This window comes from Notolabrus celidotus, chromosome 23 (genome assembly GCF_009762535.1).
Source record: "Notolabrus celidotus isolate fNotCel1 chromosome 23, fNotCel1.pri, whole genome shotgun sequence".
In the NCBI taxonomy this organism is placed as follows: Eukaryota; Metazoa; Chordata; class Actinopteri; order Labriformes; family Labridae; genus Notolabrus; species Notolabrus celidotus.
In genome coordinates this window covers 997,256-1,020,139 of record NC_048294.1, presented here as the reverse complement: position 1 = coordinate 1,020,139, position 22,884 = coordinate 997,256, and the positions used below count along the sequence as shown (strand labels likewise).

The 22,884-nt window shown below is 42.3% G+C and overlaps 4 protein-coding genes across 5 annotated transcripts in view; 1 reads left to right on the top strand and 3 right to left on the bottom strand.

The window, feature by feature from the left end:
• The window catches only part of LOC117807698, a 20,790-nt gene extending 5,616 nt beyond the window's left edge, over window positions 1-15,174 (bottom strand). For both annotated transcript variants that reach the window (XR_004630025.1, XM_034677071.1), the window contains exon 1: window positions 15,116-15,174. The gene's annotated coding sequence lies outside the window, so the exon portion shown is untranslated. The remainder of the gene's footprint in view (window positions 1-15,115) is intronic.
• Window positions 1,129-3,603, top strand: LOC117807759 (CD276 antigen-like). The gene is made up of 3 exons (XM_034677159.1): window positions 1,129-1,189; window positions 2,828-3,163; window positions 3,252-3,603. Exons 1-3 carry the CDS (start codon window positions 1,129-1,131, stop codon window positions 3,596-3,598), a joined length of 744 nt encoding a protein of 247 aa, XP_034533050.1. The 3' UTR covers window positions 3,599-3,603.
• On the bottom strand, window positions 10,271-18,881 carry LOC117807758 (dnaJ homolog subfamily A member 4-like). Its single transcript, XM_034677156.1, is given in 4 exon segments — window positions 10,271-10,493; window positions 10,496-10,753; window positions 10,756-10,970; window positions 18,736-18,881. Coding segments are annotated over 4 exon segments (735 nt in total). The 3' UTR covers window positions 10,271-10,377.
• On the bottom strand, window positions 15,347-22,884 carry LOC117807197. Its single transcript, XM_034676310.1, has 6 exons — window positions 22,633-22,884; window positions 19,676-20,050; window positions 19,241-19,330; window positions 19,022-19,131; window positions 18,736-18,931; window positions 15,347-17,709 (listed from the first exon to the last, which is right to left on the bottom strand). The coding sequence occupies exons 1-5, from the start codon at window positions 22,727-22,729 to the stop codon at window positions 18,899-18,901; spliced, it is 705 nt and encodes a 234-aa protein (XP_034532201.1). The 5' UTR covers window positions 22,730-22,884; the 3' UTR covers window positions 15,347-17,709; window positions 18,736-18,898.

Below are 22,884 nucleotides of genomic sequence, written 5' to 3'. Positions count from 1 at the left end.
AGCTGAAGGTCTCCAGTTTACAGGGTCACTTTTAAAACCGGAACACCGGGAGGAGAGATGCATTCACGGTGGGCTGAGAGAAGACTACTGTTACTGCTAAATCAAGAGAATCACAGTTTTTCGTTTTGCATTTGGACATTATATTTATTGATTTTCAACAATAAGGACAGAGCAAAGTTCTGGGACCTTTGAAAAGTACTACCCCACAAGCAGGGGACTACCCCTGAACAAAAGTTAGACCCTTGTTCCTCTGTTTGAAAAGCACATAGTTCTGGGGTAAAGTTCCTGCAGTGGAAAAACACCTTTTGTTTTCATCCAGTCCTCATAGCAGTCACTCTGCCAAAAGAGCAGGGTAGAGATTCAGGATCTGTCAAAAACACTACTCAGCAGGTCTTCAAAGGACTACCTGTACCTACCAACCTGAACCCAGCATGATCAGCTGTTTAGTTTACACATCCTCACCACAGCAGGGACAGGTGCTCTAAAGGCAGCTGTACTGTGATTTCATTGGTGGATTCAAACCTCAGTGGGTGGACCTGAACTTGAGATAACAAAACAGTCAGATCAGGTACAGCTTGTTGATGCTGTTGAGGAATTCCAGAAACGAAGATGAGTCACATCCAGGAATCCTGTCTGGACACAAACTACTCTGGAAGCTCATTAGTCAGGTTTCACTTTTGGCATGTTTACATCAAAGTGTTCAATCATCAGTTTTTGTTGAAGTGAAGTAGCTAAACCTGCAACATGTTACGCCCCATGTCTGCAGCCTTGTTCCACTTTGCTAAGCTCCTCCCACCCAATAACGCACCAAACACTATGTGTGGTTTTTAGCTTTAAGCGAAACTGTGGCTCAAGCAACTCAAGCAACGGCTTTGATTGGCTAGCTAAACACCCTAACAAGCTCTGATTGGTTGTTCGATTGACTGTCTTGACTGCAAACCACATACCTCTCAAACCAAACCTTCAACTACGTATGTTTGAAATGCAGACACGCAGGTTTCAAAATCCTCAAACCATCACAGTTCAGCAGAAGAGGTACTGAGGTGAACAGAGGAACACAGGATGAGGGTTTGAGGTGAAGTTACTCTCACTTTACGTCGTCTTGCCCTGAAACGACTCAGAACCAGGATGACCTACAGAGGATTGGCTGCACTATTACTGATCCAAATTTTGCTTCCAAATATCAAAGGTAAGCACCAGATATGACATCTTTAAGATTCTGTATCGGCCATCCTTGTTTCTGGTTGTACGTGGAGCTCATTTGAGAGGGTGTGTAGACATTAGCAGTGGGTATCAGCCTCAGCCACTATTTGTTACCATGTTTGCATGTGTTCATGATCAAAATGTGTTGATCTGAAAAGCCACTTTTACCTCTGTGGGAAAAATAGTTGACCGGTCCTGGGGAAAGTTAGTGGACCGGTCCTGGGGAAAGTTAGTGGAGTGGTCCTGGGGAAAGTTAGTGAACCGGTCCTGGGGTAAGTTAGTGGAGCGGTCCTGGGGAAAGTTAGTGAACCGGTCCTGGGGAAAGTTAGTGGACCGGTCCTCGGGAAAGTTAGTGAACCGGTCCTGGGGAAAGTTAGTGAACCGGTCCTGGGGAAAGTTAGTGAACCAGTCCCGGGGAAAGTTAGTGGAGTGGTCCTGGGGAAAGTTAGTGAACCTGTCCTGGGGAAAGTTAGTGAACCGGTCCTGGGGAAAGCTAGTGGACCGGTCCTGGGGAAAGCTAGTGGACCGGTCCTGGGGAAAGTTAGTGAACCAGTCCTGGGGAAAGTTAGTGAACCGGTCCTGGGGAAAGTTAGTGAACCGGTCCTGGGGAAAGTTAGTGGACCAATCCTGGGGATAGTTAGTGAAGTGGTCCTGGGGAAAGTTAGTGAACCTGTCCTGGGGAAAGTTAGTGGACCGGTCCTGGGGAAAGTTAGTGAACCGGTCCTGGGGAAAGTTAGTGGACCAATCCTGGGGATAGTTAGTGAAGTGGTCCTGGGGAAAGTTAGTGAACCTGTCCTGGGGAAAGTTAGTGGACCAGTCCTGGGGAAAGTTAGTGAACCGGTTCTGGGGAAAGTCAGTGAACCGGTCCTGGGGATAGTTAGTGAACCGGTCCTGGGGAAAGTTAGTGAACCGGTTCTGGGGAAAGTCAGTGAACCGGTCCTGGGGATAGTTAGTGAACTGGTTCTGGGGAAAGTCAGTGAACCGGTCCTGGGGAGAGTTAGTGAACCGGTCCTGGGGATAGTTAGTGAACCGGTTCTGGGGAAGTCAGTGAACCAGTCCTGGGGAAAGTTAGTGAACCGGTTCTGGGGAAAGTTAGTGAACCGGTCCTGGGGATAGTTAGTGAACCGGTCCTGGGGAGAGTTAGTGAACCAGTCCTGGGGATAGTTAGTGAACCGGTCCTGGGGATAGTTAGTGAACCGGTTCTGGGGAAGTCAGTGAACCAGTCCTGGGGAAAGTTAGTGAACCGGTTCTGGGGAAAGTTAGTGAACCGGTCCTGGGGATAGTTAGTGAACCGGTCCTGGGGAGAAATAGTGAACCGGTCCTGGGGATAGTTAGTGAACCGGTCCTGGGGAGAGTTAGTGAACCGGTCCTGGGGAAAGTTAGTGAACCGGTCCTGGGGAAATCAGACGAGCATGCGTGGGACTGCTTTAGCCACTCTGCCGTGGCTTAAGTCAACCGCGTCCTAAAGTTTCCCCACAGCTCACCCTCTTTGGGTTAGGCTGTACGCTCTACCTCCCACTACTCCCCCATTTTTACGAGGGAAAAGAGGAGAGAGTGGACAGATAAAAGTCTGTACTACTGACCCCATTTTTCCAAGAAACATCTCTTTGTGTTCCCTTTTCAGGTGAGTCTCAGTTAATCGGATCAGCGCCTGTAGTAGGATTAGTAGGACATTACTGTGTTCTGCCATGTAGCCTCCAACCCACAGAAAACGTTGCAGAGAAGACCGTGGAGTGGACAAGATCGGACCTGAATCCCAGTTATGTGCATATTTTCCGTCAGGGGAGGTTGTTGTATGACGACATAAACCCATCCTTTCTGCAGAGGGCGAATTTGTTCGAGCAGGAGCTGAAGAACGGCAACATGTCGTTAAAACTAAGTGACCTTAAAATCTCTGACACGGGGACGTACACCTGCAAACTAATAACCAAGTCTGAGTCTTTTATTCAAGTCTCTGTGAGTAAGTAAACCTCCTGATTAGCATTATAGTTTCACAAACATGTTTAAAGAACAAACTCTGTTTCAGTTTCTGTTTTCTTCCTTCTTAGTCATCGGTGCCTTATCCGAGCCACAAATCACTCTTGAGAGATCTGACGACAAGCTGGTCTTTAAGTGTGAGGCCAGGAACTGGTACCCAGAGCCTGAGATAGAGTGGAGGGACAGCGAAGGACGCGTCATTCCTCCTGAGGACATTTCTAAACAACACGACGAATATTTCTCGATCAACAGCAAAATCATAGTGAACATCCCAGCCAGCGAAAATTACACGTGCACAGTTCGCCAACGGGACATCGGAGAAGTCAGGGAGGCCAGTTACACCACAGGCAAGTCTTCTTTTATACATCCTGAGACACCTCCAGAGATCACCTCTGTTCTGAATGATCACAGTCTTTGAACCATGCTGTCAATAAACAAGCTCCACTTAGTATACATGTAAACAAACAAACATCTGAAGTAGTTCAACATTTGAGGGATCCAAAAGAAGAGACAGTATCAATTCAAGGATTAGGGTTAGGGTAAGGGTTAGGGTTAGGGTTAGGGTTATGATTAGGGTTAGGGTTAGGGTTTGGGTTATGATTAGGGTTAGGGTAAGGTTTATGATTAGGGTTAGGGTTATGATTAGGGATAGGGTTATGATTAGGGTTTGGGTTATGATTAGGGTTAGGGTAAGGTTTATGATTAGGGTTAGGGTTATGATTAGGGATAGGGTTATGATTAGGGATAGGGTTATGATTAGGGTTAGGGTTAGGGTTATGATTAGGGTTAGGGTTAGGGTTTGGGTTATGATTAGGGTTAGGGTAAGGTTTATGATTAGGGTTAGGGTTATGATTAGGGATAGGTTTATGATAAGGGATAGGGTTATGATTAGAGTTAGGGTTAGGGTTAGGGTTGGTAAGGGTTAGGTTTATGATTAGGGTTAGGGTTAGGGTTAGGGAGGGTTAGGGTTATGACTAGTGTTAAGGTTAGGGTTAGGTTTATGATTAGGGTTAGGGTTAGGGTTATGATTAGGGTTAGGGTTAGGGTTAGGGTTATGATTAGGGTTAGGGTTAGGGTTATGATTAGGGTTAGGGTTATGATTAGGGTTAGGGTTAGGGTTAGGGTTATGATTAGGGTTAGGGTTAGGGTTAGGGTTATGATTAGGGTTAGGGTTAGGGTTATGATTAGGGTTAGGGTTAGGGTTATGATTAGGGTTAGGGTTAGGGTTAGGGTTTGGGTTATGATTAGGGTTAGGGTTAGGGTTATGATTAGGGTTAGGGTTAGGGTTATGATTAGGGTTAGGGTTATGTTTAGGGTTAGGGTTAGGGTTTGGGTTATGATTAGGGTTATGATTAGGGTTAGGGTTAGGGTTTGGGTTAGGGTTATGATTAGGGTTAGGGTTAGGGTTAGGGTTATGATTAGGGTTAGGGTTAGGGTTATGTTTAGGGTTAGGGTTAGGGTTATGATTAGGGTTAGGGTTAGGGTTAGGGTTATGTTTAGGGTTAGGGTTAGGGTTAGGGTTAGGGTTATGTTTAGGGTTAGGGTTAGGGTTAGGGTTATGATTAGGGTTAGGGTTAGGGTTAGGGTTATGATTAGGGTTAGGGTTAGGGTTATGATTAGGGTTAGGGTTAGGGTTAGGGTTAGGGTTATGATTAGGGTTAGGGTTAGGGTTTGGGTTATGATTAGGGTTAGGGTTAGGGTTAGGGTTATGATTAGGGTTAGGGTTAGGGTTATGTTTAGGGTTAGGGTTAGGGTTAGGGTTTGGGTTATGATTAGGGTTAGGGTTAGGGTTATGTTTAGGATTAGGGTTAGGGTTAGGGTTAGGATTAGGGTTAGGGTTAGGGTTAGGGTTAGGATTAGGGTTATGTTTAGGATTAGGGTTAGGGTTAGGGTTAGGATTAGGGTTAGGGTTAGGGTTAGGGTTAGGGTTATGTTTAGGATTAGGGTTAGGGTTAGGGTTATGATTAGGGTTAGGGTTAGGGTTAGGGTTAGGATTAGGGTTAGGATTAGGGTTAGGGTTAGGATTAGGGTTAGGGTTAGGGTTAGGGTTATGTTTAGGATTAGGGTTAGGGTTAGGGTTAGGATTAGGGTTAGGGTTAGGGTTATGTTTAGGATTAGGGTTAGGGTTAGGGTTAGGGTTAGGATTAGGGTTAGGGTTAGGGTTAGGGTTAGGGTTATGTTTAGGATTAGGGTTAGGGTTAGGATTAGGGTTAGGGTTAGGGTTAGGGTTAGGATTAGGGTTAGGGTTAGGGTTAGGGTTAGGATTAGGGTTAGGGTTAGGGTTAGGGTTAGGATTAGGGTTAGGGTTAGGGTTAGGGTTAGGGTTTGGGTTAGGATTAGGATTAGGATTAGGGTTAGGATTAGGGTTTGGGTTTGGGTTTGGGTTAGGATTAGGACCAGAACTTAACTTAAGCAAACAGAACCAGAACAAAACTCATGCAAACAGAACCAGAACCAAAAAGAACCAGAACCGAACCAGAACCGACCCAGAACCGAACCAGAACGGAACCAGAACCGTACCAGAACTGAACCAGAACCGAACCAGAACCAAACTCAATCAAACAGAACCAGAACCGAACCAGAACCGACCGGAACCAGAACCGAACCGAATCAGAACCGAACCGAATCAGAACCGAACCAGAACCGAACCGAATCAGAACCGAACCGAACCAGAACCGAACCAGAACCGAACCAGAACCGAACCAGAACCGAACTCAAGCAAACAGAACCAGAACCAAACTAGAACCGAACCAGAACCGAACCAGAACCGAACCAGAACCAAACTCATGCAAACAGAACCAGAACCAAACTCAAGCAAACAGACCCAGAAACAAACTGAACCAGAACCGAACCAGAACCTAACCAGAAAGAAACTCAAGGAAACAGACCCAGAACCACACTTAGACCGAACCAGAACCGACCCAGAACCAAACTCATTCTAACAGAACCAGAACCCAATTCAAGCAAACAGAACCAGAACCAAACTAGAACCGAACCAGAACCGAGCCAGAGCCGAACCAGAACCAAGCTCAAGTAAACAGAACCAGAACCAACTCAAGCAAACAGAAGCAGAACCAAACTGGAGCAAACATTATTAATGTCCTCAGGTTGACATTGAGTAAAATCAGATGCCATCCGGTTTCTCCTCTCAGTGAGTATTTGCCCGGTCTTTGAGAAGAACCCTAACCCTAACCCTCTCTGAAGGAACAGATGAAGCCACGATACACAGCCTCCCCTCCATCACCTGTATCCTATATCCTCACACAAAACAAAGTTCTGCTGTGAGCAGAGCTGGGGAAAGGAAACAGGGAGACGGCTCTCTCTGGATGTGAGCCGGCTCTTCTGATCCACTATAAAAGCATCGTCTCTCAGAGCTCAGCTTTTGATCATGACAGATAACTAATGTGTTTAATCTGTGTTACAATTATGAGGGGGTCCTTGGACAATTTTCTCACCTGTAAGGGGTCTCTGGCTCCAAAAGGTTTGAGAACCCCTGGACTAGAGGACACAAGGATTACGCATAACCAACACACAGAGGAGAATACAAGGAAACAACACATGAAACAGGAGGTAAAAGAATACGAATCAATACAGGAAACAACCAAACAGGAAGGAAACTAAACTCAGCAAAAACAGGACAGACCAGAACATCTTCCTACACAACATTTGAGTGAGCAGTCTGTGAAGTGAAACAGTCTGTGAAGTGAAACTGTACTGACAGGTGATTCTGTTCATCATCCTCTAACCTCTCTTGTTTTTTCAGGAGTTTTTGGGGAAGTAGTGTCACTGAAAATTTCGAATTATAAACTTCAAGGATGGATCATTGTAACAGTGCTGTTTCTTTTTGCATTGGTTATGGGGGTTCTGATGTTGATATGGGGTAAGTCATTGAGCTCCTGAATATGAATAATATCACCACAAACATTCCTATTATCATATTTTATTCAATCAGTTATTAACTCCACATTTCTGTACACCACCAGCCGGGAGAAATCTGGTCCTAAGAAACGGTGATTGACCTTTTGATTATTTAATATTTGGGTGTTATGCTTCTGTGCTTATATTGTTGGGGGGTGAGGTAAGAGAGGGGGGATCATTTCAAAGATCCTGGGCTGCCGTACATAGTTGAATGTTTTCAATCAATGAGTGGTCTTGTAATCTTTAAACAGATGCATCTAAAAGATGCCCCACCAGAAGGAAACTGTAGGTAGTATTTTGTTGATAGTAGTCCAAAGTGCATCTGAAACCTTATGAATCCCTGCGTATGCACGGATCATAGACTGTAAATATGAAGTGGGTACAGTCCACTATTTAAGGCCTAAGGCATTTTGTCGTCACCATCATCGTTTTGGAGTCAGGAGAGTCGGATCTGAGAGAAGAATTTGGATTCCCATTGCTTCACTTTTTTCACAATCAGAGGTTTCTACGCCTGAAATCATTCCTGGCTAACTTTCCTGTAAATAAGACGATAATCTTCAGAATCAACATGTTGCTTTGAAGAAGACTTGAAACGAGAGATTGAGATCATGAACTCATCAGGGAAATACTTAACTAAGAAGGAGGCTCTTTTTCTCACAGACTTAAGCCTGGTTTATACCTCTGCATTGACCCCACGCAGCAGAGGTCGACGCGGACGTTAGCTCTACATACTTGTGTGTTGATGTGTCCGCATTGCTCTGCAGTACTATGCCGAAACACTTGAGGGCACTGTGGTCTCTCTGATAGCTGGGTCCTGTTTCAGGTCCCGCTATGTTTCCTGTTTACTCCTTACAGCGATTCAGAGCGTGTTATGTTAAATTAGAGCTGACACATGTTGCTGTTTATCATACAGACATGATTACATGAAGAATAAAGAGGAGACGTCAAAGGAGATGAAATACGTGGCCAATGGACGCAACTCCAGAAGTGCTATAAATGCAGGAAATACAATGCCGTCCAGCGGACCAATCACAGGGCTTGCGGCCCACGTCCATTCGATATGTAGCTACATTTCGAAGGAGGTGCGCGTCGGCTACTTGTGTAGGTACAGGGGCTACCCAGAACAAGTTGACACAGGAGTATAAACCAGGCTTTACTTTGATTCAACACTTGTTTGTAGGAGTCGTCCCTCCTGGACATTAGCAAGAATGCAGTCTGAGATTTCCGCCTTCAAACTGAGGCATTCACCTCTCTTTTAGAGTGTGGAGCAGAGATAAGTTGCAGCTAATCTTCATACAGTCATAACACTTTGTTTAACAAGCCAATACTTCAATCAATAATCTTCTCACCCTTGTCATTTAGGACAAGTACCACTAGACCAACTACAGGAAGCAGAAGACGTTGCAGAAGAAGAAGCAGAGGGTAAGGAGTGCCTTGTTGAAAGCTTATGGTAGTGAGTGTTGTCCCTAAGCACAGAAAGATGTGAGGTTGCAATCTTTAAAATAGTATACAGCCACTGGAACATCACTATCTGGTTATTGGACTACCATTTTTTAGACTTGGCATTGTGAACCATTTAGGAAAAGATGGTCAAAGTGCATTGCTGTGGCTATCCTGGTTGACAGGCCGCCTTGGTGGTGACCATACCATGCTTTGTCATCTATTGTCCTTTAAATGGGACCATCGTTTACAAAACATCATGCTGTACTTCGGAAGACCTGAAAGTAGAAATTGAGACAACTCATAAAAAAGTTTCATTTTCTCATTGACTTCCAACTTGACAGCAACTTGATTTCTTTGCAACCAATCGATTACCCCGTCCTGGTCATTCCAAAACATACAAGCGCCATGCTGCCTTAAGTTCTAGCACCATTCTCCATCACAATTATTATTCAGCTTTTGGAATGGACAACAAGTCCTCAAACAGTCCAATGGAAAACTGAAACACCAGTGACTTTTAGATGGGGTTTGCAGGTGTAGTTTGTAGCACAAATGTGGTGTACATAGATGATCTATGGGGGACTGATGATGTCTATTCTTTCATGGAGTTCCAACGCTCTAGTTTCACTCATACTTTCAGCTATGCCACACAAAACTGAAGACGTGTACTACTTTTCTCTCCCAGATGAGATTGATGCACCAGGAAGGCCACTCACACAGCGTCTGGGGAACGGAAACAACAACCTTCGGGACCAAGTTGATCCTCTGCAACAACAAAATGATGACTTGACGGTAGAGAATGGTCTTCTCAGAGAAGAAGTTGAAAGCCTCAAGAGAAAAATCCAGGACCTTCATCGGGTTGAAGATGATATTTCAGCTGATTCAGAGCCTCAGAGGCCAAACTCCCCCAGCGACGGCTGTTGAAGGAATACTCCTCAACACTGAGAGGAATTTACAAACATCACAAGCAGATGTTGATCATGCACTCTGTCTTCATTTGAGCTTTCTGCTGGTCTTTGGTGCACTACTTTTGGGTCGACAAACACGCCCCATAATGCCTTCCTTTTAGCTATGATGGCAGCTTGGTTCTTTAGAGGACAACTTGAAAATGAAGCTAATGCAGAAGGGCTAAACGCTACAGGTCCTTGAATGGCAAAGGAAATACAGCACAGTAAAAGTAAATATACATCTCCACTGTCCACAGCTGACGATAGCTTGTTAGCTTGCTCAGTGCTTCATGACTTCGTAGTGGCCTGTGGATGGGATTCAGCACCAGCTGTGCGTACGTTCAAACATCGCCTAGTTTGAACATAATTTCTAATTCAGGATGGCGTTTACTCTCTACTAATGTTTTCGGCGTTGCAGCAGCTGAGATAGTTCCAACGTTAGCATAAGTCATATCTTAAATTTTACACCTAGCTCCGAGTCGGTGTAAAGTCCTCCGTAACAGACCGGTTGTCATGGGGCTCTGTTTTCAAAGACGAGGTCATTTGAAGGATGAGGAGAAGCCGAGAGTTCAACAACACGCTCTCTGTGTTAGATCACATGGATAATAAACGTATGATGACTCTGATCTTAACTTTTGTTTCCCACGAGCAGAGATAATCACCGTACATCTGCACACCATGAGAGAACAGTTATATTAAAGTACAGTGTTGTAGTTGACAATTTCACCACTAGATGTCACTGTTGTTATTTTACACAACAGATTAATGATCACTATATCAACATGCTTTGTCATATTTTACCTTTATGTTGCTGTTTGTTGATTAACGGGAGTTCCGGCAGATATGATTAGCTGTTAGCTTGTTTAGAGGCAATGAGGATAATTGTACAAAATTACTGTGTCTGACATTGTACTCTGCCTCTGGGACTTTCTTCCTCCTCCTCATAAGATTCCCTGCTGTAGCTTTTCTGTTGTGACTGCTCATCCACCTCAATGAGTTCTACCTCCTCATGTCATCAGTGATCATCACATCGTCCCTGGGAGGGAGCAGTCTTTCCAGCTGGAACATGAGATGTTCTGGGAACCAATGTTTCTCTGGGAAGTCCACCTGGAAGTTGATGATCAGCTGTCCCTTTTCATAAGACTCCGTGTAAACCGGCATGCCCTCACTCTGAACACATTTGATGTCACCATGCTTGATTACTTCACCTGGTGATGAGTTGATGATGAGCGCTCTGTCGTCTAATGTTAAAACAGTCTTCTTGATACACACAGAGCCTCAGCGAGTTTGATCTTCATCTTCATTAACAAATGATCCTCTTGTCTCTGGAAAACAGTGTTCTCTTCCTGGCCCAGCACAATGATTACATCTCCAGGCTCCAATCCTGGTTCCTGGTCACCTTCTCCATGGAATGTGATTTTTTGACCAGCTTTCATACCTTTGTCGATGTTCACTGATTGGCCAAACCAAGTAAAAACGTCATATCTGCGGCAATATTTAGATGAGTGTGGACGTTATGGTCTAACCTGACGTCGCCGTGGTAAAACCAAATAATGACACAACTTAAGTTACAAACCAACTCTTTTCAAGGAATGTTTAGTGATGACTTTACACCCTACCTTAGGACTCAACTTAAGCAGAGCTGTTGCAACAGGCCTCAGGATTTTAGTGTGCTGTTCGTGTTTGAGAAAACAGTATGACATGAAAGTGAAAGAAGTGTGAAACTTCTGTGTTAAAGAATACGGTGCGTTTGCTACATCCTCATATTTTTGCTGTCTTGCTAACGAACAAAGTAGTCTTCTACTGATAGATTCTCCCTCTCATGAGGAAAACTGACGTTTACATGATATTTGTGAATGCTAACTCACGGTTTCCCTCCAGTGTTGTTGATGCTGCAGTTACAAACTGAAGGATTTATTTCAGTTCTATAATAAAACACACACAGAGAGTCATGTGCCAAGCCGCTTGTTACGTGGTGTAACATTTCAACGGCCAAAGTTTTTGTTTATCTTGAAGTACTTTTTCAAACAAGTGACACTCATCAACCTTAACTACATCTTTTGCTTGGTGCTAATGTTAGCATGCTACATTTAGCAAGTGCTTTCAATATAAAGGCAATACTTCTAGTTTTCTTTGGTTTCAGTTTGTTGTCATAATGTAACAGTTTCTCACTTTTTTATAATAAAAACAATTTTTATAATGAATCCATTTTTGCTTACTTTGCAACTCTCAACACATTAACCAGGAACTTTATTTTAACTTAATTTCTAAGCTGAGCTCATGAGTGGTACAATTGTAGTTTCTGTCCATTTGTAAATGCACAAAACTTCCAAAAGAGTTCACTCCAATAAAAAAGGTTCCATACCTGTTGTGGAAATTAAACGTAATCATGAACATTTTACTTTGAAAATACCTGCAATTACATCCTGTCACATTATGACATTAAAGGCACTGTGAGGAGTTTTGAACTGGCTGAGAAACAGACTGAAACTGATACTGATGCCTCATCATGACCTTTAAGAGTAAACAAGACCATCAGCAACAACACTGATGCCTGCTCTGTTGACGATTTTAATGCTTGAAACCGCTGTGAGGGGGTCGGTGTCAGACCGGGTGATTAACATCTCACTTTAGAAACAGCATTTATTTGACTGTTTTCATGGAAAACAATCAAATTGTGTGATAAATTTGACCATTGGAAGACAACAGGATAATGTTTTTGTACAAAACACTACTTTTGCATGTACAGGACAAGAGATAAGAGGTATCACTTTGTCCACAGGGGGCGCCAAAATCAATACAAATCAAAAGTTCCTTACAGCAGCTTTAAGCACTTTTGTCAAAGTCAGAACCCTGAATGTTTTCACAAACTCAGATCCTAGCAGCAACTACTGGTCTTGATAAATTAAGACAATGCCGTAAACATGCTGACAGTCTGGTTCAAAAAACCAATGTGGTCTAAATAGCTAATTTCTCTAACCATGCAAATGTTAAGGGGGGTGATTTTTCATATAACTCATTCATTGTTTAGGTTTTAAAGTTATGAATGTTGCATACTTAGAAGCATGGCTGACCTGACTGACAGGCTAGCATACTGTAAATGTTTGATATTTTTAAAAGGAGTTTTCCCAGTGCCTATTTTTTTCCCAGTTTTAAGATGAATGAGTTAATAACTGTTTTGGTCCTCAGTTTCATGGACTTCCTGTAAGAAGCATCTAAAAACAAGAGTCCTGAACATGAATATTAGTCTTTCAGAAGTGGGTTTGTGGTTAAATATGAGTCCTGAAAAACCACAGCTGTGGTTGTTAGTCGTCTTTCCGACACTAGATGGAGCCAAACAACAGCCATACTTCCAGATGCTTGGGCGTGTCTCTATTGGTTAGAGAGACTTCAGAAATAGAATGCAAAACATCAGTTAATAATGCAAAGGAACAGGTAAATATAGGCTTTAAAACATGTATGTGGAAAGTCCCATTTTCCCCAGCACATTTAAAAGTGAAAGGTGACCTCATCTGAGGTTTAGAGACGGTCTTTCATTTACTGTAAAGGGAAACCACCTTTTTTTTATACCCAATTCCCAACTTCAATTTGTGAATTAGGGGGTCAGAATGAGTTGCTTTTAGTGGTTTCACCAACAGGCTCAGATTATTTTTAAGCACCTGACAGCATTACAGGAAGATAACAGCAAAACAGCTCTGCTACAACTACTACTATCCGTCTCCCCACTATCATCTCTCTCTCTCTTCATCTCCCTCTATCCCTCTCTCCAACACGGTCTCAGCAGATGTGTGTCTAACATGAGTCTGGTCCTGCTGGAGGTTTCTGCCTGTTAAAGGAAGTTTGTCCTTGCCACTGTCCCTCTCTCTCCTCTCTCTGCCTGTCTCTCACTTTAACTCTTCCTGTCCCATCAAAGTTACTAACCATAGACCTTTCTGGAGTCCCTGAGCTCCCTTGTCTCGTAGGTTCCTCTGGATCTCTGCTGTAGATTCCTTTTTTGGGGTCTGTTATTCATCCTTTCTTTTTATTCTGGCTTTCTTTACTTCTTTCTCTTTTCACTTTTTTTAGTCCCTCTTACTTTCTTTCTCATTCATTCTTTCTTTCTCTCTTTCTTTCATTCCTTTTTTCCTTTCATTCTTTCTTTCTCCCTCTTTTATTCCTTTTTATTTTCATGCCTTCTTTCATTCCTTCACCATTTATCCTCCTCTTTTTCTTTCTTCTGGTCTCCCTCTCTTCCCTCTTTTCTTAGACCTTTCTGGAGTCCCTGAGCTCCCTTGTCTCGTATATTCCTCTGGATCTCTGCCGTAGATTCTGTTTTTGGGTCTGTTAATCATCCTTTCTTTTCATTCTGGCTTTCTTTACTTCTTTCTCTTTTCACTTTTTTTAGTCCTGCTTACTTTCTTTCTTTCTCTCTTTCCTTTCATTCCATCTTATTTTCTTTGTTTCTTTCATTCCTTTTTTCCTTTCATTCTTTCTTTCTTGCTCTTATATTCCTTTTTCCTTTCATTACTTCTTTCTTTCATTCATTCCTTTCTACATTCCTTCACCATGTATCCTCCTCTTTTTCTTTCTTCTGGTCTCCCTCTCTTCTCTCTTTTCTTAGACCTTTCTGGAGTCCCTGAGCTCCCTTGTCTCGTAGGTTCCTTTGGATCTCTGCTGCTGTGGACGTGGTCCAGACTCCAGCTGCTACAACTACTACTATCTGTCTCCCCACTATCATCTCTCTCTCTCTCTTCATCTCCCTCTATCCCTCTCTCCAACACGGTCTCAGCAGATGTGTGTCTAACATGAGTCTGGTCCTGCTGGAGGTTTCTGCCTGTTAAAGGAAGTTTGTCCTTGCCACTGTAACTTGCTAAATGCTGCAAAGTGCTCTGCTCATGGTGGATTAAGATGAGATCAGACTGAGTCCTGTCTGGAAGATGGGACTGGATCTGATCCGGTCTTGATGTTGGAGTCTGAAGATAACATTTTTTGTGATTTGGTGCTATATAAATAAAGATTGTTTGTTAAAACCCTCGTCTTAGACCAGAGACAGCCTTTACACCCTTCTCTTTGAAGACTTCATTGCTTGGACAGAATCTAAGTGGAGTGTTTGGTGGTTTCCAACTGGAGCAATCTTTAAGAGAAATACTAAACTTTTATAACCTTTTACAGCCACCTTAACAAGGAAACCAAGGCCCATAAGGGGAGGCAGAAACATACTAAAAGGGACGCCACACAAAGCTTTTATGAGAACACTTTCAGGAACAGAAAACAAAAGGAAGGAAAAGAGAATGAATAAACGGAGGGATGGGGCAGGGCTGAGCAAAGGACTTTCGCTCTGTTTAACTATAACTAGAGATATGAAACAATAAACATGCTTGGGGATTTCTGCAAGGGGAGAAAGAAAGTTGATGAGAACCACAAAGCAGCAAAAAAAAATACCTTTAGGTTATTTAGAAACCAAAATTTTGTCTCAGGTGAACAAAAAGGAATTCCCCTTTTAAGAGGAGCCTGGGAACCTTCAGCCAAGTCTGTACATTTGGGGACTCATCATGTAGTCAGATCAGAAATGAACAAAGTCATTCTTTACTGAAAATATGTTGAGTTAAAGGAGCTCAGCATCAAAATCTGACGAGGTGAGTGGTCAATACCTGAAGTTGAATGACTTAACATGAGTGAGAATCGTCCAGAAGTCTTCAGCAGCAGCCCCCAGATAGGTTGTGGAGTCCCTCAAGGCTCCGTTTTAGGGCCCCACCTGAATTTAAAGAGAAAGTTCACACATTCGAGTCCCAGCTGTGATAGTCATTTGTAAAATTGAGTTGTGAATGTAAAGAAACAAAACATCTGAACGATTTCAAAGAACTGAAACACATTTCAACATCTCTAGAAAATCTGTTTAATCACAGAAGATTGAACAAAGTCATAGTGCCAGAGGTTTAACAAATTTGAAAACATAAAACAATCCAACAGTGTAAATGTGTAAATACAGCTTAGTAGAGATATAGTGCTCTGCTCAAACACGTGTACAGTAGAAGGTAACTGATCGCTTTCTTAGTATAAAGTCAAAGCAAACTGGAGTCATAGCTGGCCGACATCCAATGCTTATATGCAGTTTTCAAAATGTGTCCCTCTCACTATACGTCCTTTCAGTCATCTCTCTCTCCTGACTCTCATCGCTATATCACAGATTTACTGTCAGCACTCTCAGTCTAAACTCTTCTCTTTTACATCCCTTCTTCTTCTTGGAATACTGGTAAAAAAAAAAAACACTAAGTCAAACCCTCTGAATCTTGACCTCGTTTGGTTTTCAGGGATACATTTAAAGAGACTGTATTAGGCACATATCTTAAAAAGAAATATAAAGTAATCAGAGGTAATCAGGCTACTTTGTTTACACGAAATCTCAGCAAGATCGGCATGAGGTGTGCTCAAATCGTGACATCACTTGTTGGTGAATCTCCTTATAAAGGGCGAAATTGGAATTCCAGAATGCTGGGGGGGTGGTCTTAAAGAGACAGTAGCTGAAATGAAGTGTTTCTGACAGAGGGTGGAATGAGTTGTATTTTCAAAACACAACAGCCTGAGATAAGTTAAGATTTTTTTTTTTTGCTGTAAATAATGTAAAGCTGCTAGAGAGGTAGAACACTACCCCCCTCTTTGAGATCCAAACTGAAGGACTCAGTGTGGTAAATTCTCAGTGAACAGCTTGATTCAGTATAGAACATAAAATCAGGTTCAGTTGAAGACGATGTTGAAATCTTTTGTACCGGACGAAGCAAGACTGCTCTTGTTTTTAGCATCCCTTAAGCTGCCTATTCTCATATAAAGTACATCAAAGGTCGAAGGTCAGATGCATGTCACATTTCTTAACGTGACGTGGTCAAGTAGTCTTCAAATCTTACATTGAAGTGTTGAAACAACAACAAACAGCTGATAAATGTCTGAAACAAAAAAACTTACAACTGACTTATTGAGTAATCATCGAGGTTGGAACGTAAACAAGAAGTGATTTTAGCTAACATCGCTTCAAAATTATAGTTTAAGATGCAAAAAACAGGCATCTTTTATAACTTAAGGTAGTGTTCTTTCTGTCTGTAACTCTCTGATTAAGCTAAGCTAACACTCATCTAACCCTAAAACTACAAACTTACATCAGAATCAATACAAAATACACAAGCAGGCTAACACTAGCTTTGCCACTTGGTTAAGCTAGCTTTACATCTACGAACTACAACTAAAGTTCTTCTTTGATTCGACACTTTTCAGACATAGCTTTTGACATTCATCATATTCAACATTTGTGTCTGAACACATTTCTGAACATTTTAAATTCAGCAGGTTTAGAAAATAATATCAGTCATAAATAACAGAAGTAACAAAATAAGAAGTCATTTACTTTTGTCTTGGAACATTGTCATGGTTCCATATTTCAGTAGAAAATCAACTTAGGAAATTAGAAAAGCTTTTAAATTATAAAACCAGTGAATGGTAGAAAAACTCCTTAGGAACTTTTTTTTTCATGTGAGTCAGTACAAGAAAGTTAGAGACATCTTTGGTTTAATATACGTGGTTAGTATCTCTTATCTAAGCAGAAAAGGTCTTTCTCCATGAGAGGAAATCACATCAAGTTACATTCAACTGCTGCCGATTGCTTTAAATAACTAAGGGGTTTGAGCATCTTTTGGTTGGTTGGTATTTAAAATGTTCTCTCATTAAGAGGACTAGCTTAGATGTCCAGCTTCCAAGGTACGTCCATCCAAACCAGATATGCAGTTTCCAGAGGCCGCTAATATTTGAATAATGAGCTTTCTGGATATAGGAATGTCAATTTAACTCAAATAGAGGTGGGATTACAGCCCACCAATAAAAAAAAAAGTTGGATCCAAACTAGGAAACATCCGTCATGTGTCAGTCTGAGGTCAGGTGAGGTTGTGATCCTTTCTTGTTGAGGACTCTGATGAGGTGTGACATTAAAATAAATATAAAGTAATGCTGCCATGAAGCTTGGATTCTTCTCTTCATAGAGAGATGAATGAATAAATAGGTCTTCTGTGATACAAAGCAATCCTGCTGCTGATGAAGTGCTGAGAGCCTCCAGGGGGGATTTAAAGGTCTGGCACAGTTCTTTTTTTTTTTAAAGTCCAAAACAAACTTGTTCAGAGAAGAGAATCTGTCGCTTTCCAAACACCCGGTCTCCAGATTCCTCCAGGGTTTGATTCAGCCACATCAAAGGTCTTTAGGTGAGCTGTGGACAGAGACAACACCAAACAGAACAGGTTAGCTTTACCACAAAAAGTACTTTGTTCCTTAATCCCTCATTCTTTGGGTTCTTGAGTCTGCAATAGTAGTATGGGAGGCAGGCTTGATTATTCCAATCATTGCCAATAGGTCTGTGACAACAGCACAACCATTCCATTATAGATAGTCAGCGATTACTTTAATAAAATTATTTCGAGTCACTGAGTGCAGGCCTGCTTGTCGTATGTAAAATCTATAAAATAGTATGGGTGGTAGGCCCTTCTGTTATCAGGCCCCCTTAATTTGAAATCATGTTCTTTTCATGGGCCAGGGGGAAGACACCCTCTCTAAACTAAGAGGCTTAAAACATTCATTTTGTATAGTTAGGGCTGGCTCAGGCTTGGATTTGGTACTCATTATGATACTAGGAGCTTAGAGCCTCTTTGTCCTTTGGAATCATCTACCAGTCAGGGTCCGGGAGGCAGACACCCTCTCTACTTTTAAGAGTAGGCTTCAAACTTTCCTTTCTGATAAAGCTTATAGTTAGAGCTGGATCAGGCTTGGACCAGCTCCTAGTTATGCTGCTATAGGCTTAGACTGCCCCCTGCCTCTCCCTTATTTTCTTTCTATTTCCGTATGCATCCATGTCCTTTTGACTAACTTTATATCTTCATGAGTTCTGGAGTTTTGAGTTCTTAAAAACCAAGAAAGTCAAGGATGTCTCAAAGCTATAAAAAATGTGTCTCCTGATTTTGGGAGTTCCTCTTTTTGCCTCCATTATTGATCTAAAGTATACTAAAAACTTAGACCCTCATCCTCAAGTATTCAGTGCTGTCAGGTTCATTTCTAACAAACTGCTGGGACTTCTGCAGATGAACAGAGATGAAACCTCCAGTGGTTGTGTCCTTGTGCCTTCAATGCAAATTCAAGCAAATGAGGACGAGCTGCTTCTCGTTTTGAAAGTCAAAGTGGAACCCACATCTGACATGATACTCAAAGTGTGGAACAAAGATCACATTTGAATGAGACTTACTTTCTCTTTCCATCAGATAGAGTTCTCTCTGATGATCCAGACAGGCCTTTCTGTAGCTGCTGGTTTTGACTCTGAACTGAAGATGAATTTCCAAAAGGTGGGCTCTCAACTTCATCAACTTCATCAACTTCATCAACTGCAAGCATGTGTTTGAGCAACGCAACTACGCCGATATGAGCTCAGCATTCTTGAAACCCTGAAGAGAGGAGAAAACAAAGTTTATTAACAATGTTTAAGTGGTTTATTCTAAACAACAGGAAGCAGATGATTCTTTCTCCTTACTTACATTTTGTCCCTGGCACTTGTGGTTATATAAATATATGCCTCCACCAGCAGCCAGAAATACTGCGATGAAGACCAAAAAAGAGAGCCAGAAACCAAGACGGGAGCGATCACCTGATGCCGAAAAACAGGACAAGGAGAAGTTAGCGTGACTGAAACACAACCGACTACAAACCAAGCGATGGTTCTTGAATTTTCTCTCAGAGCTGGAGTGTTTTCTTACTTCTTGAAATGGCCCAATCGTCTAGATTGTCTGGAGTGACGGTGTTTTCTGCAGCATCCATCATCTCTGTTGTCCTCCCAAAGTCTGGATCTACAGAAGAAATAAATATAATCATTTTTAGTATTTTGTAACATTGTTCAAGACATTTTAAGGCTTTCAAACTCTAAATGTGAAATTGTTGACTTTCTTTAAAGACGTAAGAAACGCTCAAATGATAGTAAAATGTTTAATTCTGATACTGTAGAAATGAATGTTAGTCTTGGTCTTGTTGAAGATGCCTGGTTACAACTCGGACGGTCGTTTCAGCAAATAAGAACAACCAAAGCTGAAAACCCTCAGATGTAAAAAGCTAAATCGTTCAATCGTTCTGCGTCCACGTTCTGTACCTTGACGGACTGTGGACAAAGTCACGTTTCAACAAACATGTAAACTCACCGACTACCAGCTGGATGAGGGTCTGCCTCACTGGGCTCTTCAACAGCGGGATGTAGCATCTGTAAGTCCCCTGATCTTCCATGGTGACCTCCCTGATCTGCAGGGAAGCGTTCCCGTGTTTCAGGGAGTCCATGAAGAGACTCGTCCTGTTGAAGAAGGACTTTATCTTCACGTCGGTAACGTCCTGCCTGTACCTGTACAGGAGGACGAAGTGGTACCCACTCTGGGGATCTGACGGATCCTTCTTCCGGTTCGGTCTGGACCACTCGATGGTGTAATTCTGTACGTCGTATTCCGGCACCACATGACACTGCAGGACGACGTCCGCACCCAGGGCGGCGTTCACTGTCTGAGGACTGATCACGCGAGGCTGACCTGGAAATAACAGAGAGGAAATGTTAATCCTCTGGAAAGAAAGGAACCCTTGAACTGAAAATTGTATCTTCTTAAGTCATACAAAGTTTGCAGGAACGACAACTTCCTCTTACAGCAACTCGAAGCTAACAAAGAGGCTTATATGTACAGATTTTAACATTTTAATCGTTCTTGGGACCTGGGACCAGCAGCTAGATGGACTGATAGTGGCTGTTCTGCTTGGCATTAATGGATTTGAACTAGGGATGACCACAATTAATCGATTATCGATTAATTGATTGTTAAGAAATTACTCGAAACACGCATTTTTGTTATCAATTTTCCGTCACGTGGAACAAACATCATGTGGTCTCATATTACACTCAGCTATCAGGGAGGTGTTTTAAGTTTAAAGCATGTTTCGATGTGAATCAGCTGTTAAAGGTGTTGCACACAGCGGAGACGCTCAGCTGGGGGCTGGCGGCTGTGTCTGTGCGTCAGGTCTCCACGTGCACTTTTTTTAAAGAGGATCAATACAAAACTGCTGCCAACAACGACACGGACACGAAGGTTCACAACTTTAAACAGGATATTTCCCACCTTTGGATACAAAGGCAACAGACAGGTGGGAAATTCAGGTACGCTATGTTTGCAGAGCAGCAACATCAGAGCCGTCTGGGCTTTTCTGCAGCTGGACTGATTCTGACCCGGTTGCGCTCCTGGCTGACACCTGATCGAATACACATGTTTATTTCTCTCAATAAGAACGAGTAGACAGAAAACTGGACACTGTGAGTCTGAAGTACTTTTCTGTTAGTAGTCTCAGCCTTCACTTTATAAGATTATGTCCGCGGAGAATATTTTAATGAGCCTGATCGTTGATAATCTGCGTGTCAAACATGCGCCCGTATTCAATCCCGTCAGTTATATGCATTTTGTTGCTGTAGAAAATATAATTTAGGGGGAAAACAACGTATTTGGCATTGTTTTTGACGTAAGAATAATAGTGTTTTTTTTTTTATCAATTAATCGATAATTGATCGTTAACATTTCCAAAAATCGATCACGGAAAATACTTAAAATGTACATCCCTAATTTGAACCCTTTTACTGTTGGTTATTCTCTGTTGAGTCATACCTTCAAGAGTACCCTACTGCAGGCAAGATGGCGCCGCCACAACATCCACACCGGAAGTCCATACCGGAAGTCCATACCGGAAGTTACAAAGCTAAAAACGTTGCAATAACACCCACACCGGAAGTCAATACCGGAAGTTACAAAAATAAAAGCCTTCAAAAAAATAAAAGCCTTGAAAAACAGGAACGTGAACGCAAAATAAAAGCCTTCAAAAACACGTAGGTTTACGCGTAATTCGATGAACTTTTTTGCACTTACATTTTAATCGTATCAGTATTATTGACTAGTTGATTGACTCCAAAAGTGTATAGGCTGTTGAGAATTCAAGTTACTTAGAAGCCTGCACGAATCACTAAGTTATAGTGTTAACGTCTCAGCCATGCACAGCCTTTTGTTCCGAGTGTGTGTTGAAATACTTAAAGCTGATTATGATGCTGCCGTGATGACATCTGCATTTGCCTTTCTTGTTTTGTCTGGGTCATATGTTATTTTATGTTGTGTTACACTTGTGTACTCCAACCCCTGGTCTCCTTCAATAATCGACGGATGCATCTGGAAGAAAGGAATAAATATACATTTCAATACGCAAGCACACGCACACACAATGGAAGGAGCAGTGTGCACGTGTGTTCACTTTAATTATTGGAGTGTCGTGTCTCGAGAAGGCTGTTTTATCGCTAGCTTTCTGCTAATTGATTTAGCAGCGACAGACTAATGCAATCAATACGCTACACGAAGAAGAAACTTCCAGTTCGAAGCATCCGGCATTGGGTAGAGAGGGGGTTAAAGAATCACTTCCGGTATGGACTTCCGGTATGGACTTCCGGTGTGGATGTTGTGGCGGCGCCATCTTGCCTGCAGTAGGGTGCCTCTCCATACCTTGAGTCAGTCTCAGTCTAGACTCCAGACCACTGAATCATCTAGCCTCAAATCAAAGTACATTTTTTCACATGAGTGGTATTGAATATTTCCCATATATGGACTCAAACATTTAAAATGTGTCACATGCTTTCAACAGGTGCAGTAGGCTTTAGATGCTCCTTATAGCTAGATAATATAATCATATTTAAAGAAGATATTAAGATGAGTGGATGACTAACATGATTAATGACATCTCTGAAATGTTTTAGGTTACACAGAAATAATCTGTACTTTATCTAGTTACTACAGCTAACAGGTGTTGTGGTTCGAAGCGTGACCCAGTTAACTGGCGACCAGGCGTTTCGTAGCTATGACAACAGTCAAAATACAAAATGAGTCTTCGTGAATACATCCCATATTAATCCTTCTAACTATTACTACATGTTCTTATCATAAATATATTAGTAAAACCGTTGAAGAGTTGTAAACTACCACAAACGGCTGAAAGTCCCCAGAAGACAAGGTAGCCATTTGAACCGAAACACCAGTTGACTGGAATGAATGGGGAAACGTGCTCCAGCGGGTTTAAAACAGCGCGAGCTTACCTTCAACAAGCGTCCACACAAGCACCGTGAAAACGGCAGAGAGAATCCACCACCGAGGGGGGGTCTGGACCAACACGAAGTCCCTGATCTGGGTCATAAAACTGCTCAAAAAGTCCCTCTGTGATGGTCTTTCCTGGTCCTCTTCTGAGTCCTTTGTGTGTCAACCATAGACTACACTGCTGAAAGCATCACCACCAGGGCCGTATCCGGCACCCTCGGTGTCAACTGTCAACTGTCAACTGCTGTCCCACC